The 17,317-nt window shown below is 47.6% G+C and overlaps 1 protein-coding gene across 3 annotated transcripts in view; it reads left to right on the top strand.

Moving 5' to 3' along the window:
- Positions 1-17,317, top strand: part of TARS2 (threonyl-tRNA synthetase 2, mitochondrial) — a 55,290-nt gene that overhangs the window by 13,154 nt on the left and 24,819 nt on the right. For all 3 annotated transcript variants that reach the window (XM_083416558.1, XM_083416557.1, XM_083416556.1), the window contains 10 exons: positions 4,435-4,552; positions 7,066-7,130; positions 8,401-8,479; positions 9,495-9,641; positions 10,402-10,500; positions 11,485-11,651; positions 11,781-11,943; positions 12,577-12,714; positions 13,075-13,152; positions 14,427-14,527. In XM_083416558.1, the coding sequence (XP_083272684.1) occupies positions 4,435-4,552; positions 7,066-7,130; positions 8,401-8,479; positions 9,495-9,641; positions 10,402-10,500; positions 11,485-11,651; positions 11,781-11,943; positions 12,577-12,714; positions 13,075-13,152; positions 14,427-14,527 (1,155 nt within the window). The remainder of the gene's footprint in view (positions 1-4,434; positions 4,553-7,065; positions 7,131-8,400; positions 8,480-9,494; positions 9,642-10,401; positions 10,501-11,484; positions 11,652-11,780; positions 11,944-12,576; positions 12,715-13,074; positions 13,153-14,426; positions 14,528-17,317) is intronic.

Here is a 17,317-nt window from a genome sequence, read left to right as displayed (position 1 = left end):
GGAAACACCATCAGAGCACTCCTGACATATGGTTGTCAAGCCTCTGCTTAAAGACCTCCAAAGAAGGAGACTCCACCACACTCCTTGGCAGCAAATTCCACTGTCGAACAGCTCTTACTGTCAGGAAGTTCTTCCTAATGTTTAGGTGGAATCTTCTTTCTTGTAGTTTGTATCCATTGCTCCGTGTCCGCTTCTCTGGAGCAGCAGAAAACAACCTTTCTCCCTCCTCTATGTGACATCCTTTTATATATTTGAACATGGCTATCATATCACCCCTTAACCTCCTCTTCTCCAGGCTAAACATGCCCAGCTCCCTTAGCCGATCCTCATAAGGCATTGTTTCCAGGCCTTTGACCATTTTGGTTGCCCTCCTCTGTACACGTTCTAGTTTGTCAGTGTCCTTCTTGTACTGTGGTGCCCAGAACTGGACACAGTACTCCAGGTGAGGTCTGACCAGAGCAGAATACAGTGGCACTATAACTTCCCTTGATCTAGATGCTATACTCCTATTGATGCAGCCCAGAATTGCATTGGCTTTTTTAGCTGCCGCGTCACACTGTTGGCTCATGTTAAGTTTGTGGTCAACCAAGACTCCTAGATCCTTTTCACATGTACTGCTCTCAAGCCAGGTGTCACCCATCTTGTATTTGTGCCTCTCATTTTTTTTGCCCAAGTGCAATACTTTACATTTCTCCCTGTTAAAATTCATCTTGTTTGTTTTGGCCCAGTTCTCTAATCTGTCAAGGTCGTTTTGAAGTGTGATCCTGTCTTCTGGGGTGTTAGCCACCCCTCCCAGTTTGGTGTCATCTGCAAATTTGATCAGGATGCCCTTGAGTCCATCATCCAAGTCGTTGATAAAGATGTTGAATAAGACCGGGCCCAAGACAGAACCCTGTGGCACCCCACTAGTCACTCTTCTCCAGGATGAAGAGGAACCATTGATGAGCACCCTTTGGGTCCGGTCAGTCAGCCAGTTACAAATCCACTGAGTGGTAGCATAGTCAAGACCGCATTTTACCAGCTTCTTTACAAGAATATCATGGGGCACCTTGTCAAATGCCTTGCTGAAATCAAGGTAGACTACATCCACTGCGTTCCCTTCATCTACCAGGCTTGTAATTCTGTCAAAAAATGAGATCAGGTTAGTCTGACATGACTTATTTTTCAGAAATCCATGCTGACTATTGGTGATCACAGCATTCCTTTCTAGGTGCTCACAGATTGTTTGCTTAATGATCTGCTCCAGAATCTTCCCTGGTATTGATGTTAGACTGACTGGGCGGTAATTATTTGGGTCCTCTCTTTTCCCCTTTTTGAAAATAGGGACAACATTTGCCCTCCTCCAGTCTGCCGGGACTTCGCCTGTTCTCCAGGAATTCTCAAAGATGACTGCCAGTGGTTCTGAGATCACATCTGCCAGTTCTTTTAATACTCTTGGATGCAGTTCATCTGGCCCTGGAGACTTGAATACATCTAAACTAGCCAAGTATTCTTGTACTATCTCCTTAGTTATTCTGGGCTGTGTTTCCTCTGCTGAATCATTTCCTCCAAATTCTTCAGGTCGGGCATTGTTTTCTTTATCGGAGAAGACTGAGGCAAAGAAGGCATTGAGGAGTTCAGCCCTTTCTGTGTCCCCTGTTTGCATTTCACCATCTTCTCCTCTGAGTGACCCCACTGTTTCTTTGTTCTTCCTTTTGCTACGAACATACCCATAGAAGCCTTTTTTGTTGCTTTTAACCTCTCTAGCAAGCCTGAGTTCATTCTGTGCTTTAGCTTTTCTGACTTTGTGTCTACACGTGCTGGCTATTTGTTTGAATTCCTCTTTGGTGGTTTCCCCCCTTTTCCATTTTTTGTAGACATCCTTTTTTAATCTTAACTCAGTTAAAAGTTCTTTAGATAGCCACCCTGGCTTCTTTAGGCACCTTCCATGTTTCCGTCTCATTGGTATTGCCTGAAGTTGTGCTTTTACTATCTCCCTCTTAACAAACTCCCAGCCATCATGAACTCCCTTTCCTTTTAGTATTACTGTCCATGGGATCTCACCCAGCACTTCCCTAAGTTTTATGAAGTCGGCTTTCTTAAAGTCAAGAAATTGAGTCCTAGTATGCTTGGCTGCTCCTTTCCGTTGTATAGTAAACTTCAGAAGAGCATGATCACTTGCGCCTAATGATCCTTCCACTTCTACCCCATTAACCAGGTCATCGACATTGGTTAGGACCAGATCTAAAATGGCTGTTCCTCTTGTTGCTTCTCCCACTTTCTGGACAATGAAGTTGTCTGCAAGGCCAGTGAGGAATCTGTTTGACCTTATGCTCTTGGCTGAGTTTGACATCCAACAAATATCTGGGTAATTGAAGTCCCCCATTACTACTATCTCCCTTCCTTTTGCATGCTTGGCCATCTGTTCCAGGAAGGCATCATCTATGTCCTCCGTTTGGCTTGGGGATCTATAGTAAACTCCCACAATGAGGTCACTATTATTCTTCTCTCCCTTAATTTTGACCCAAATGCTCTCACTTTGGCTTTGAGGTTCTAAATCTTGGATCTCTTCACAGGTATACACATCCCTGACATATAACGCCACTCCTCCTCCTTTCTTGTCTGGTCTGTTTCTCTGAAATAGATTGTATCCCTCCATTTTTACATTCCAATCGTGGGACTTATCCCACCAGGTTTCAGTGATGCCTATTATGTCATATTTAGTTTGCTGTACCAAGAGCTCAAGCTCATCTTGTTTATTTCCCATGCTTTGTGCATTAGTGTACAGACATTGAAGTCCATTAGTCATTCCCCCGTGTCTCTTATTTAAGGATTTTTTCCTCCCACCACTAGGTCTGCTTGCTGTTTGCTCCATTTGGTCTATGACATTTGGATGATCATCTTCATCAATTAATAGACTCCTACCTTCAGGAGCACTGTCTCCCTCCCCCGCAATAGTCAGTTTAAAGCCCTCCTGATGAGGTTTCTTAGTTTTTTGGCAAAAACATTCCTCCCAACCGTTGTGAGGTGCAGCCCATCGCTTGCCAGAAGTCCATCCTCAAGAAACTGCAGTCCGTGATCTAAGAATCCAAACCGTTCCTGTTTACACCATTTGCGAAGCCAGCTGTTTACTTCCACTATTTTCCTCTCTCTCCCTGGGCCACGTCGTTCAACTGGGAGGACAGATGAGATGACGATTTGTGCATTTAATTGCTTCAATTTCCTGCCCAGAGCCTCGTAGTCTCTTTTGATCTTCTGGAGGCTATTGCTTGCAGTGTCATTGGTTCCCACATGAACCAAGAGGAAGGGGTATTTGTCAGTGGGTTTTATGATTCCTTGCAGTCGATCAGGAGTCTCAAAGCGGCTAACATTCTCCTTTCCCTTCCTCCCCCACAACAAACACTCTGTGAGGTGAGTGGGGCTGAGAGACTTCAGAGAAGTGTGACTGGCCCAAGGTCACCCAGCAGCTGCATGTGGAGGAGCGGAGACGCAAACCCAGTTCCCCAGATTACGAGTTTATCGCTCTTAACCACTACACCACACTGGCTCTCAAGTAAAGCGAAGCATCTTCGGGCTTCTTTGTGGGCGGGTGAAAATCGTTCATTTTTTTCTTCAAAATATAGTCTGGCCCTCCTCCAAGGTCTGAGGGTCAGTGGACCGGCCCCCTGCTGAAAAAGTTTGCTGACTCCTGTGCTAGATGCACCCTAATGATCTAAGTCGGTATATGACAGCTTCACATGTTCCTCTTAATGTGTTGCTTTTGAGATTTTGTTGTTGAAAAAAAAAGAGCCAGGATAGGCATATGGTGCATGAGATATTGAATGTGAAAAGAATCTCCTTCTGAAAGTGGTCTGTGTGCATTCGCACGCACACACTTTTTGCCTTGCAGAAATGAATTGGCCTGTAGGACTTCCTCAATCCCTTGGGTGTGCATGTTGCACCTCTGCTGTCCACTAGGTGTCGCCACTGGTCAAGCAATGACTTTTCTGTACTGAGAAATTTTGCTAGATTTGAAACTTCTTTCCAAATCATCCTGATGATTTAATCTCTGAATCGTCATAAAGTTTGATTTAAGCAGAAGACTTGCAAGGGTTGCTGATTGAAGGTGTGTGTGGGGGGGGAGCTTTGTGAGCTTCAGAAAACGACAAACAGGATAACAAAGCCCTAATCTCCAAAGTTTCTAAGATCAAACAAGCAGGGAAGTAAATAAACTTGATTAGGAGCAGTTCACAACATATCCAGGGACAAAGGCTGTCTGGTCCACAGAACTGGCTGGTCCAAATCAAGGGTTTATCTTTCTGTCTGTTGGTTAGGTATCAAAACTTTGAAGATCAGGGCTTTTATCACCCTCTTTGTCATTTTGGGGCTGCCTGGGCTGCCTATAATTGCTTGACATTATCTGTTGATGTCTCCATGTGTCCTGTAAAGAGCTTCTCATTTCTTTCTTCTTCACAGGACTGTGTCCAGTAAAGACCTGCCGGTCCTGGAGGAAATCTGCAAGGGGATAATCGCCAAGAACCATCCCTTTGAACGGCTGGAAGTGTCTCGAGAGGATCTGGTGGAGCTCTTTAAGGTGCAAACTCCAACGAATGTCAGAAGCGCCCTCCGTCATTTCGTAGAAAGACGGAATAAAAAGAAGCTTAGAATTATTTAGTTAAGTGCCGGGGCCTCTGGCTTGCCAGTGACATAACTGGATTTTGCACCTGAAACCAAGATGAGTGAGGATGGCAAGAGTGTTCAGGAAGGCTGAACAGTACTTCTGGACAAGTACTGTGTTAGGAGCACAAGAAGGACAAGAAGAAAAATAGTTTAATGCTTAGGTAAAATGTGACATATTTGTCCCCTGAGCTGAGGCCATGGTTGTCCAGAAGTTATTGTATTGCTAGTCCATTTCCAGTTTGAGATCTGGTGCTCCCTGGTGTTCATGGATGGGAACTCTTGTTGTCACTCTTGACCACTGACTATGGTGGAATCTTGCAGCAACATCTAGGCTGCCACAGATGTTCCACACCTTAGTTTCAAGGTGCTGTGGGGCATTCTTCCCTCTGCTTTCCTACCCTACTGGAATTTCCACTCCTGAAAACGTTGCGGCTGTGAAAATTACTAAAATGGCCGGCAACAGGTTCTTCGAGCTTTTTCTTCTGTTTTTGTTTTGATGGCCTGGTTTCTGAAACAGGTGCAAAGTTGTCGACAATTCCTGGAGGTTGACTGCAGTTTGTGGCATCTGCTGCCACAGGATGCGCCAATGAACCAGAGGCTTTAGTGTAGCTTTTAAGAGGGCCTTAAACCAGTTTCTGAAGAGCTGCCTGTCAGTGGCTATTAGTCAACTGAACCTCCATGTTCAGAGGCCGTCTATCCCAGTTGTTGGAGACATAAACATCTGCCTTCCGCCCTCTCTCTTGGGGCCTCCCAGAATAATTTGTTTGGGCTTTTGTGGGGAAACAGAATGATGGCCTAGTTCAGCCTTCCCTGGGCTCATAGCCTACAGATATTTTGGACTTCAGCTCCCATCATCCTTAGCCAACACTGCTGTGCTAGTATGTGATTAGGGAGAGCTGTAGTCCAAAAGATCTGGAAGGCACCAGAAGGCATGGGGAAAGGCTGGGCTTGGTGGCCGATTTTTAGAAAGAGTGCAGGGTTCCTCTTGCATATCCCGCTTGGATATGGGAACATAGGTGCAAACTCACAGTCAGGCATAGCCTTCGAAATACACAGCTCCATTTGACTGGTTTATCCAGAGTGTTGCATTTGCAAAGTTTTCCGTGCTTGCCAGGGTAAGAGGGGTTGTATCCAATGCAGTGGGATGTGGGTGGCGCTGTGGGTTAAACCACAGAGCCTAGGACTTGCTGATCAGAAGGTTGGCGGTTCGAATCCCCGCGACAGGGTGAGCTCCCGTTGTTCTGTTCCTGCTCCTGCCAACCTAGCAGTTCGGAAGCACGTCAAAGTGCAAGTAGATAAATAGGTACCGCTCTGGTGGGAAGGTAAACGGCATTTCCGTGCGCTGCTCTGGTTTGCCAGAAGCGGCTCAGTCATGCTGGCCACATGACCCGGAAGCTGTACGCCGGCTCCCTCGGCCAATAAAGCGAGATGAGTGCCGCAACCCCAGAGTCTGTCATGACTGGACCTAATGGCCAGGGATCCCTTTACTTTTACTTTATCCAGTGCAGTGCTAAGTTAAAGTCACTTAGCCGTATACGTGACATGTTTTGCACAAGAGTGCATATAAGTAGGTTGCTGGTCACTTGTGTTGACCGATAGATTGTGCAATCTGTTGCGCAACAAGTTTCCACTGGCACAGCTTGTTGTGCTGAATTGCCCTTGCCTAGCAGAGAGAGAATACAACCCACAGCCTCCAGGTCTAATGGCAGGATACCATTCATGCAACAGTAGAGAGAGAGCCTTGAAGGGCAGCCTTCACCTATGTATTTTCAATGAACCAGCCCAGGTCTAAGTATCTGCAATTAAGGTCCAACTAGGCTGTTGAACGCAAGGAACGGGGCCTTTTCAGTGATGGCCTCACATTTCCGAGGCTTCCTCCCAAAAGAGTTGCTCCCTTGCATGTTTCGCTTTTAAGCAGGCTTGTTCTTTCGACCCACTTCTTATTGAAATGATGAGCTGTGTTTTGAATATTGTTTCTTCTCTCACTGTTTTGGAACTAATAATGGCTTTTTAGTAGTGTGGGTTGTTTCAAACAGCTAGTAAGATTTCAGTTCTCATGGTTCTGATTAATAGGCCAGTTTAAATAGGACTAGAGGAAGCTGCCATTTAATGAGTCAGACTGATGATCCATCAGAGGTTCTTCCAGGGGTTTCAGGCAGGGGATATTCCCAGCCTTACCTGGAGATTGAACCAGGAGACTTCTGCATGCAGGTCAGCAGCTTTGGGTTGAGCATTCAAGCTAATTTTCTTCTTCTAGAAAGTGTTCAGGGAAGTGGGATTTTGGGTGATGCGGTTGCGGGATGGATAGAACACCAGAGGAGCTGGCAGGATCAGGCCAGTGGCCCACCTAGTCCAGCACCCTGTTTCTCAAAGCGAACTATCGCAAAACTTCCTTGACGAATGTTGGCTCTTTCTTTGCCCTTCCAGCACAACAAATTCAAACTTCAGATTATCGACGAAAAGGTGAAATCTCCAACTGCCACTGTGTACAGGTGAGAGAAACCCTTGACTCTGAACATCCATGGCTGACCTGCGGTTGTTGCCTCCTTTTGAGACGCGGGTGGCGCTGTGGTCTAAACCACTGCACCTCTTGGGCTTGCCGATCAGAAGGTCGGTGGTTCGAATCCCCGCGACAGGGTGAGCTCCCGCTGCTCTGTCCCAGTTCCTACCAACCTAGCAGTTCAAAAGCACATCAAAGTGCAAGTAGATAAATAGGTACCGCTCTGGCAGCAAGGTAAACGGCGTTTCTGTGCACTCTGGTTTCCATCACGGTGTTCCGTTGCTCCAAAAGCAGTTTAGTCCTCCTGGCCGCACGACCCGGAAAGCTGTCTGCGGACAAATGCCGGCTTCCTCAGCCTGAAAGGGAGATGACCGCCACAACCCCATAGTCTCCTTTGACTGGATTTAACTGTCCAGGGGTCCTTTATCTTTACCTCACCTGCATTTTGAGAAAACAGGAGCGCCTCCTGATCTTTAGTGCAAATCTGAGCTTATTCCTGGCGATGCAGATGAGCAGGTCAGTTTATTTCCATCCCATATCTTATTTCTTATATGTCGTAAGAACCTAAGAAGAGCCTTAGGGCTGGATCAAGTCAATGGCTCAGCATCCTGTCCTCACAGTGATCAACTAAATTCCCCAATGGGCTTCTCTTATTGTAGCAAAACCCTTTAGGGGCATCGGTGTAAGCAATATTGCCACCTAGCCCTTTAACAGACCTGTTGCGATCGCCACAGCGTCAGTGCTCCTGTTATTTTAATTTAGTTATAGTTCTTAAAGAGCTATTTATATTTTGAAAAACAAAAGCCTCAAGGCATCTTAAAGCAGGTTAAATTACACAAAATATATGAACTGGTATTTGACCATAATAATAAATTGTTATTATTATTACACAAGATATAAGCAATTTCATAAGTCTTCTTCTTTGGCGATCCCTCGTAGCCGAGTACAATTGTCTTCCATGAACACGGTCTTAGCCGTGTGTCCGTAGGTAACTGTGGAGGCCAATTCTGGATCCATACGTCCTTCCGCAGTGGGGACATTGGTTTCCAGGCAGGAGCTGATCACGGTGAGGGTTTGCCAAGAGTGCCTTCCTCTTAGCACGTTTCTCCCTTGTGTCCTGAGTTCGAGCGTCTTCAAGACCCATGACACGTTTGTTAAAGGCTGTTCTCCAAATGGAGCATAAGTACACCAACTAAGGGGTTAAAGCATCAGGAACAATCAAGGCCCCAATACTCACTGTCTCTCCTCTTTCCTGTCTGCAGGTGCGGGCCCTTCATCGACCTCTGCCGGGGGCCGCACGTCCGGCATACGGGGGAGATCCGTGCACTGAAACTCCTGAAGGTGGGTGCTAACGTCCCAGGTCCTTGCATCCGGGAGTAGAGTGGGGAGCGTTTTTGGGTTTTTTGCCTGAAGAGCCTGGTGCAAATGCTGCAAAGCAATAAAATAAAGATAAGCGTATTAATGAAGCATAGCTGTTGTGTGAACATTTTAATGTTTCATATAATTCCCCCCCTTTGTATTTATGTTTTTAAGTCACTTGGAGGCTTGTTAGGTAGCAAGTGATCATTAAGTCTAAATACCAATAGCAATAGCAATAGCAATAATAATAATAATAATAATAATAATAATAATACTACAGTGGTACCTCTGGTTGTGAACAGGATCTGTTCCGGAGGTCCATTCGCAACATGAAAAGAGCGCAACCAGCAGTGGTGCATCTGCACATGCGCGGGTTGCAATTCGCCGCTTCTGCACATGCGCATGACGTCATTTTGAGTGTTTGCGCATGCATGAGCGGCGAAACCCAGAAGTAACCCTTTCCAGTACTTCTGGGTCGCTGCGGGACGTAACCTGGAAGAACGTAACATGAAGCAAACGTAACATGAGGTATGACTAATATAATAATAATAATAATAATATCCCAGGTGGTAGAAATGCCAAAGTTGCGCTAATGTAACAGCTTAAGCAGAGGCTGCTGAACCAAGCCATGGGCCCACCTAGTCCAGCATCCTGTTCTCACAGGGGCAAGACAGATGCCCTCAAGGGAAACCAGCAAGCAGGGTTTGAAAACATGAACCACTTTCCCCACTCGCAATTCCCACCAACTGGTATTCAGAAGCACTGCTGCCTCTAGCAGTGGAGGCAGAGCATAGCCATCCATGAATTTGCCTCAGATCCTCTTTGGAAGCCATCTTAAGTTGGCCGCCATCACTGCCTCCCCCGGAAGCCATTTCCATAGTTTCACTGCTTTCTTTTCCCCTGTCCTGAACCTTCATACGTTCAGAAACCCTTCTTTCTGGACCAGGCAATATTGCATGCTTATTTTATTTGTTTGTCATTCCTCTTGGCTTGGCAGAACGCCGCCTCCTACTGGCACGGAGACCCTTCGAAGGAGTCCCTGCAGCGGGTCTACGGCATCTCCTTCCCCAGCCCCAAGCAGCTCGCGGAATGGGAACGTGCTCAAGAGGAGGCTGCCCAGCGGGATCATCGGCGGATAGGCAAGGTGGAATTAAGACCTGTTGGGTCTGGTATAACCTCTGGGAGGAAATGCTTCCCTCCCTCTCTCCCCATGCCCCAAGGGAGGGGGAGGGTTTTTTTTTAGCCCAGGGGGTCACATTCCTTTATGAACAAGCACCTGTAAAATACCGTATTTTTCGCTTTATAAGACGCACCAGACCACAAGACGCACCTAGTTTTTGGAGGAGGAAAACAAGAAAAAATATATTCTGAATCTCAGAAGCCAGAACAGCAAGAGGGATCGCTACGCAGCGAAAGCAGCAATCCCTCTTGCTGTTCTGCCTTCTGTGATAGCTGCGCAGCCTGCATTCGCTCCATAAGATGCACACACATTTCCCCTTACTTTTTAGGAGGGAAAAAGTGAGTCTTATAGAGCAAAAAATACGGTATATATTGATGCACTGACACCTGCCTTCCTGCTGAGTAGCTCAAGGTGGTTGTACGTGGTTCCCCATTTTTTATCCTCTCAGCACTCCTGCAAGCCACAGAGCAGGCATAGGCAAACTCGGCCCTCCAGATGTTTTGGGACTACAGTTCCCATCATCCCTGACCACTGGTCCTGTTAGCTAGGGATGATGGGAGTTGTAGTCCCAAAAACATCTGGAGGGCCGAGTTTTCCTATGCCTGCCATAGAGACAGTGACTGGGCCCAAGGTCTCCTTGTGAAGATTTTAACCCTGGTCTCTCGGATCCTATTCCCCCGTTCTAAACTATTACGCCACACAGACTGACTTTGTTCCTCTACAGGATCAAGAGCTTTTCTTCTTCCATGAACTGAGCCCAGGAAGCTGCTTCTTCCTCCCCAAAGGAGCGCACATTTACACAACTCTCATGGACTTCATTAAGGTGTGCTCTGCTACCTAATCAATTGCTTCTCAAATGTTCCAGAGTGTTTGCTTGTGCATGACTTATGTGCAAAGGTCAGAGCTGGTCTCTGATGCCACATGCTGTTTGAGGCGGACGATCTAAGTTCATCCTTCCCTGGCTAAGTATCAGAAACAGTCTGTAAGAATGACAATTCAAGTTGACTTTAAACCCAGTGTTCATTATTGATATATACAATGCGAAGATGTTTCCCTGTACAGCGCAGTCAGGATTTTGCATGGTAAGAACCGTAGAAAATCTGTGTCTGGACAGGAGAGTAGGATGGTCAGTTTGAAAAAGACAGTTTCTGCCACTCTTGCCACATCAGCCCATTATATGTGAGCAAAGAGATGCAAGCAAACAACCTAATTTCCTATGCGGACTTTATTAAAAGCCGAACCACATAGTCAGCGTATTGGAGCAAGTTATAAAGTCAGGAGGGACGTGGGTGACGCTGTGGGTTAAACCACAGAGCCTAGGACTTGCCGATCAGAAGGTCGGCGGTTCAAATCACCGCGACGGGGTGAGCTCCCGTTGCTCGGTCCCTGCTCCTGCCTACCTAGCAGTTTGAAAGCACATCAGAGTGCAAGTAGATCAATAGGTACCACTCCGGCGGGAAGGTAAACAGCGTTTCCGTGTGCCGCTCTGGTTTGCCAGAAGCAGCTTAGTCATGCTGGCCACATGACCCGGAAGCTGTACGCCGGCTCCCTCGGCCAATAAAGCGAGATGAGCGCCGCAACCCCAGAGTCGGCCATGACTGGACCTTAATGGTCAGGGGTCCCTTTACCTTTATAAAGTCAGGAATTAAAAAACAAACAAACGTTTATTATTTTTAATGAGCTGGTGTGTGAAGAAAACTAATTTTAAATATCTTTTAGCCATGCTGGGACAGATGCTTCATCTCTTACTTAATTCTCTGCCCCCAACTCCTGGTATCCCCCTCCCTTTTGTTTTTTGGTGTCCCAGAGTGAGTATCTCAAGCGCAGCTTCTCTGAGGTGATCACCCCCAACATTTACAACGCGAAGCTGTGGGAGGCGTCTGGCCACTGGCAGCACTATGCAGAGAACATGTTCTCCTTCAAGGTCGAAGAGGAGACCTTTGCCCTCAAGCCAATGAACTGCCCTGGCCATTGGTGAGTTATGAATTATTGGGGGGCGCAGGGATGGAGGCCTGGGGGGGGGGTATATTTGGCTTGCCCCTACAGTTCCGTTGATGTGCCTTGAGAGGTAGAAGCAAGTTCCTCTCCCTTTCCTCCCCGTAGCCTCATGTTTGGCCACCGGCCCCGATCCTGGAGGGAGCTGCCTCTCCGCCTTGCTGACTTTGGGGTTCTGCACAGAAACGAGCCGTCGGGGGCCCTGACTGGGCTCACGCGGGTGCGCCGGTTCCAGCAGGATGACGCTCACATCTTCTGCGCCATGGATCAGGTGAGGGATGGGGCGATGGCAAGATACAGTGGTACCTTAGGTTACATACGCTTCAGGTTACATACACTTCAGGTTACAGACTCCGCTAACCCAGAAATAGCACCTCGGTTTAAGAACTTTGCTTCAGGATGAGAACAGAAATCGTGCTCTGGTGGCACGGCAGCAGTGGGAGGCCCCATTAGCTAAAGTGGTGCTTCAGGTTAAGAACGGATCTCCGGAACGAATTAAGTACTTAAGCAGAGGTACCACTGTACCTGCATGGCTGAACCCGAAGGCTCCACCTGTCTCTGTTGAAACAGCGCTCTGAGACTTCAATTGTTCCTTTTCTCTCTCTTTCCTTTTCTTTCTTCAACCTTCCTCCTCTTTGCTCCTATTTCTTTTTTGATTGGATTTTTAAAACATTTCTTTTATTCTCGTATATCATAGAAATAGAATTTGTGTTGGGTATAAACTTTTGTGTGCCTTTTGATGAGTATCAATAAGAAGAAAAATAAAAGATAAAAGTGTTCTGATACCAAATGGGCAAAAACTGGAACATCCCTTAAAGGGGAGGAGGGAATGCCGGGACAAACCAGGAAGGGACGGGATATTATCACCTCTTCTCTTCTCTCTTCCCCCACCCCTCAAATTCAGCTGGAAGGAGAAATTCAAGGCTGCCTAGACTTCCTTCAAGCTGTCTACTCTGTTTTCGGATTCACTTTGCGCTTCTACCTTTCCACCCGCCCCGAGAAATTCCTTGGGGAGCCTCACCTTTGGGATCGGGCCGAGGAGGTAAGAATGGGACCCCCTGCCATTGCCTAGGAGAGCCAATTTTTTCCCCTGCCTGCAAATTGATCAACCTGAGAAGCACTTAAATAGCTTTCAATGTTATGTTTCAATCCATATTCGTGCGGGTTTTATCCCTCGCAGTGATGGGAAGGATTAGCTTTGTGTGTGTTCTCAAAACGCTTCTCTCTCCCCCCCCCCCTTTAAAAATATCCTTTGTTCCATCCTGTTTGCTAGGCAAACATGCCCTGAAGTCCTTTTTCTACTCAAAGAAGCTCCTGTGACCTGACCACCCAGCTGGCGGGCGCTTGCCAAGTGTAAAACAAGCTCAGTTTCCTGACTCCTCCTTTTTCTCTCACCTTCCAGCTGCTGGAAAAAAGCCTCCGAGACTTTGGACAGCCTTGGGAGCTCAATCCTGGGGATGGCGCCTTCTACGGGCCAAAGGTCAGTGAGTGGCCCTGCCTGCCAGAAATCCTGAACCGTAGGAAGAGCCCGGTAGCTGGATCTGGCCAGTGGGGACCCTGTGGAGGGCTTTAAAATAGGACAGGACAAATTCATGGATGGCTGTGAAAAAAATAAGGTCTTACATATATAATAAATGTCCATGGATGTGCCAGGCAAACATGTGCATAAATGTATAGGCCACATGTCTGAGTAAGCACAGGAGGGCAGCCCTGGAGCCATTTTGGCTCCCAAACTGACCAAATGTTTTCTCTGCAAGGTCAAAGGAAAATGGAAAAGCCTCCCCATTGTCTTTTCATTCACAAAACCTGTCTTAATGGTATGTCTGTGTATGAATAGGGTGAGCCCGCGAGCTGGCTCAGTAACTAAGTATTTATCATTACAAAAGACTGGCCAGGCTCCTCAGGTAATCCAATTAAGTGACCATTAACAGGTAACCTGCCAGACAGGAACTAAACAACGCACTCAGATTTCTGTTGTAGACCGCCCCTTCTGTGATGTAGGTATGATGTGTCTAGGGGTGGTCTTGGACTCCAGGGCGGGCAATTTAAAATGTCTATATAAGGGGGGGGGCATGCCTTTGTTCAGGGTCCTCCTCCTTTCCTGCGTGTGAGGGGAGCACCCTGTTGCAACAGCTCAATAAAGATCAGGCTTACTGCTTTGCTTCTCAATATTCTCTGGTTGGCCTCTCTTATTTTCTCTGACTGATGGAGAACCTACAAAGGACTCTATAAGGGCTTTTGTGTTCCCCATAAGGGAATAAGGGCAGATTTTCGTTTATTACAGCTGCTAGTCGTGGTGGCTCTGCTCTGCTTCCACAGTCATAGAGGCAGCAGTGGTTCTGAATACCAGTTGCTGGAAACTCCAGGAGGGAAGAGTGTTTTTGTGTCTGAATCCCGCTTGCGGGTTCTCATTGGGGCATCTGGTGGGCAACTGTGAGAACAGGGTTCTGGATCAAATGGGCCCCCTTTGGCCTGATGCAGAAGGCTCTTCTTATGTGCTTGTGTTCACAGTGAGAACAAAGCCCACTCCTCTCACTTCTGAGTCCCGGCGACTGACATTCAAAAGCTGCCTGCCTCCGACAGTCAAGGCAGAACATGCCCATTAGGGCTGGCAGCCACTGACAGCCTTATCCTCTGTGGATTTTTCTGATCCTCTTTGAACATCGCCCAACGGCACTTGCAGGTCAAAGCTAGCTGGGGCACGTAATGGGTCCTGTTCCTCACAGCATTCTCTCTGTGTGCATTTCCCCCCAGGTTGATATTCAGATTAAAGATGCCCTTGGCCGGCACCACCAATGTGCCACCATTCAGCTGGATTTCCAGATGCCCATCCGGTTTGATCTCTCATACGCAAGGTGAGCTCTGCTCCAGGTAGATAGCCAGGGGGCTTCACATACTTGCCGCTCTGCTCCTACTGACCCCTAAAATTCCCAGGTTGCCTTCGAATTTTCATGCAGGGGGATTTAATGAAAGGAAAACGTTTTGGAAACTGAGGAAGCTGTCTCCTGCCATGTCAGGCCATTATGGTCTAAGGGGAAGGCCATAGATCAGTGGGAGAGCATCTGCTTTTCATGCAAAAGGTCCTATGTTCAATGGCATCTCCAGGTCTCCTTTCCTGAAATCCTGGAGAACTGCTGTCAGTGAGTGCAGACGCTACTGATTTACATGGGCCAATGGTCTGACTGGGTAGGAGGCAACTTCAGATCTTCCTCTTGGTTCCCCTGGACACACCTGTAGCTGTCCAGACTACAATCCCTACCATCCCTGACTGGCTGGGATTTATCCCGATCCTTGGTCTAGGCTGACAAGGCAGAGTTTTCTGTCGGGGGCCTTGAACAGCCCTACCTGGACTTGCCTGCCTGGGACCCTTTGCATGCAAAGCAGGTGCTCAACTGCTCAGCTATAGCTATTCCCTTAGAAATAAAGCAAGGTCCCGGTCCTCATGGTTCTGGAAAAAGGGCTGGTTTTCAACAGCATGAAAGGACGCTCAACTCCCCCTCAACTAGCATAGCTACTGGTTAGAATTCTTATCATTCTTATCATTATTAAGATCCCACCCTTCATCACAAGATCTCAGGGCAGTTCGCACAGTAAAAATACAAGGTAAAAACACAAATAAATACAGTCATACCTCATGTTACGTCCGCTTCATGTGACGTTCTTTCAGGTTATGTCCTGTGGCGACCCAGAAGTACCACAAAGGGTTACTTCCGGGTTTTGTCGCTCACACATGCGCAGAAGCGCAAAATGATGTCACCCACATGCGCAGAAGCAGCGAATCGCAACCCGCGCGTGTGCAGATGCGCCGTTGCGGGTTGCGCTCTTTTCATGTTGCGAACGGGCCTCCGGAATGGATCCTGTTTGCAACCAGAGGTACCACTGTAGTTAAAATGGTTAAAACTACAACAACAAAATAATGGGTACTGTAGCCCATTAACAGCTAGAGAGGCACAGGTTTCCATTGTGGCCCTGCACTAATCGGCAGTGGTTCTGTAAGGTGATGGTGGGGAGCCTTTGGCCCTCAAGATGTTGTTGAACTTCAACTCCCATCAGCCCCAGCAAGCAAGGCTGGGGATGCCGATGATGGGAGTTGTAGTTCAGCAATGTCTGGTGAGCCACAGTTTTCCCCACACCTGCTCTAGACAGGAGTGTTTGCCCACCGTCCCTGGAGATGCCATTGGGAATTGACCCAAAGGACCTTCTGCATACTTTCTGCCACAGAGCTACAGGCTCTTACATTTTCAGTTCTTTCCAGTTTCTTTCCAGACCTGCCAGATTGTGCAAGCAAAACACGGAGTGAGTTTTGTGCGAATGAATCTGGCACCGTAGCATGCAAAGCAGATGCTCCACCACTGGGCTTGCACCCTTCGCTCCCCCCCCCCAAAAAAAGCCCTACACTGAGCACAGCACATTGCCATAGTGTTTATAACATCAAGCAAGAAGCTCAGACATGAGTGCGTAACTTCTGAGAGAGCCAACGCAAAATCCCCACAGCGATTCCGTCAGAGGAGCCTCATTCTCGGGTCTCTTTGAGTGGAAGGTTCCCTTTTCTCACTCTCTCCCTCTCCCTTCGCTTCCTCACACCCAACTTTCGCAACTGGTCCTTCCCCTACCCAACCCCTGTCTGACCACAGGACAGGGAAAGAGGAACTGCCTAGGAATGTGAAGGCGCCTTTGTTTAGTAGCTTTCTGGAGATTGGTTTACCAGCTGCAGGAGCTAATCTGCAATCTGCGTGGCACCAGCTGTGTGCCAGCTCTAGGTGTCAGACTTGGAAGAATGGGGAAGTGTTTTGCCTGCCAGAGGTCTGACTGTAACCTTGTTATTGGGCAAGCTTTTTTGTGCATCTTGGCAAAGATCCCTCTTAGAAATAAGGAATAGCTAGGTGGGGGGAGGACTGGGCCTCTTCAAAGTACTGGTATTCTATCTATCATCCGTCTATCTATCTATCATCTAAAAAAAAGCAATTGTTTTAATTTTAAACCACAAAACAGGAGTAACAACACAAGCAGGCAAAAGCAAAAAAGCCCGAAATGAAATTTTGTTCCAGACCTGATTGGTTTGGTTTGGTTTGATTTGGAACCACAAGGACTGGAATATTAGCATTATTTAGTGTTAGGATCACATGCTTTGCATGCAGGTTCCGTTCTAAGTGGCATTTGCAGGAAGGGATGGGAACATCTCTTGCCTGAAATCCTGGCAGGCTGCTGCCAGTCAGTTTAGACGGATCCCAATGATCTGATTCAAGGTGTGGCAGCTTCCTGCGTTCCTAAACATGTGCCATCTCCTGCCTTCTGCTACAAATCCACAGGGAAGCTATGGGGCCCACCTGAGCGAAGCTTGCACCCCTGGCCTAGATGACGCAGATGCACTCACAGCCCACAGCTGCAGGCAGCAGTGCTTCCAAATCCCAGGGGTGAGAGAGCTCTTGTGCTCAGGTCCTGTTTGTGGGGATTCCCACAGGCATCTGATGGTTGACCACAGTGAGAACAGGAGGCCGGACTAGATGGGACACTGGCCTGATCCAGCAGGCCCTTCTTACCTTCTTAATTTCCGCCGTTCAACGTAGGCTGCAGTGTTGGGGCAGAAACCAAGGTTAGCTTCACCCAAAAGGATTTCAGGAACTTGGAGCATACACAGCCCTGAG

This window comes from Podarcis tiliguerta, assembly GCF_965153285.1.
Source record: "Podarcis tiliguerta genome assembly, chromosome: 16".
Classification (NCBI taxonomy): domain Eukaryota; kingdom Metazoa; phylum Chordata; class Lepidosauria; order Squamata; family Lacertidae; genus Podarcis; species Podarcis tiliguerta.
Note: the sequence above shows the minus strand (reverse complement) of the source record. Positions and strands in the feature narration are given on the sequence as shown.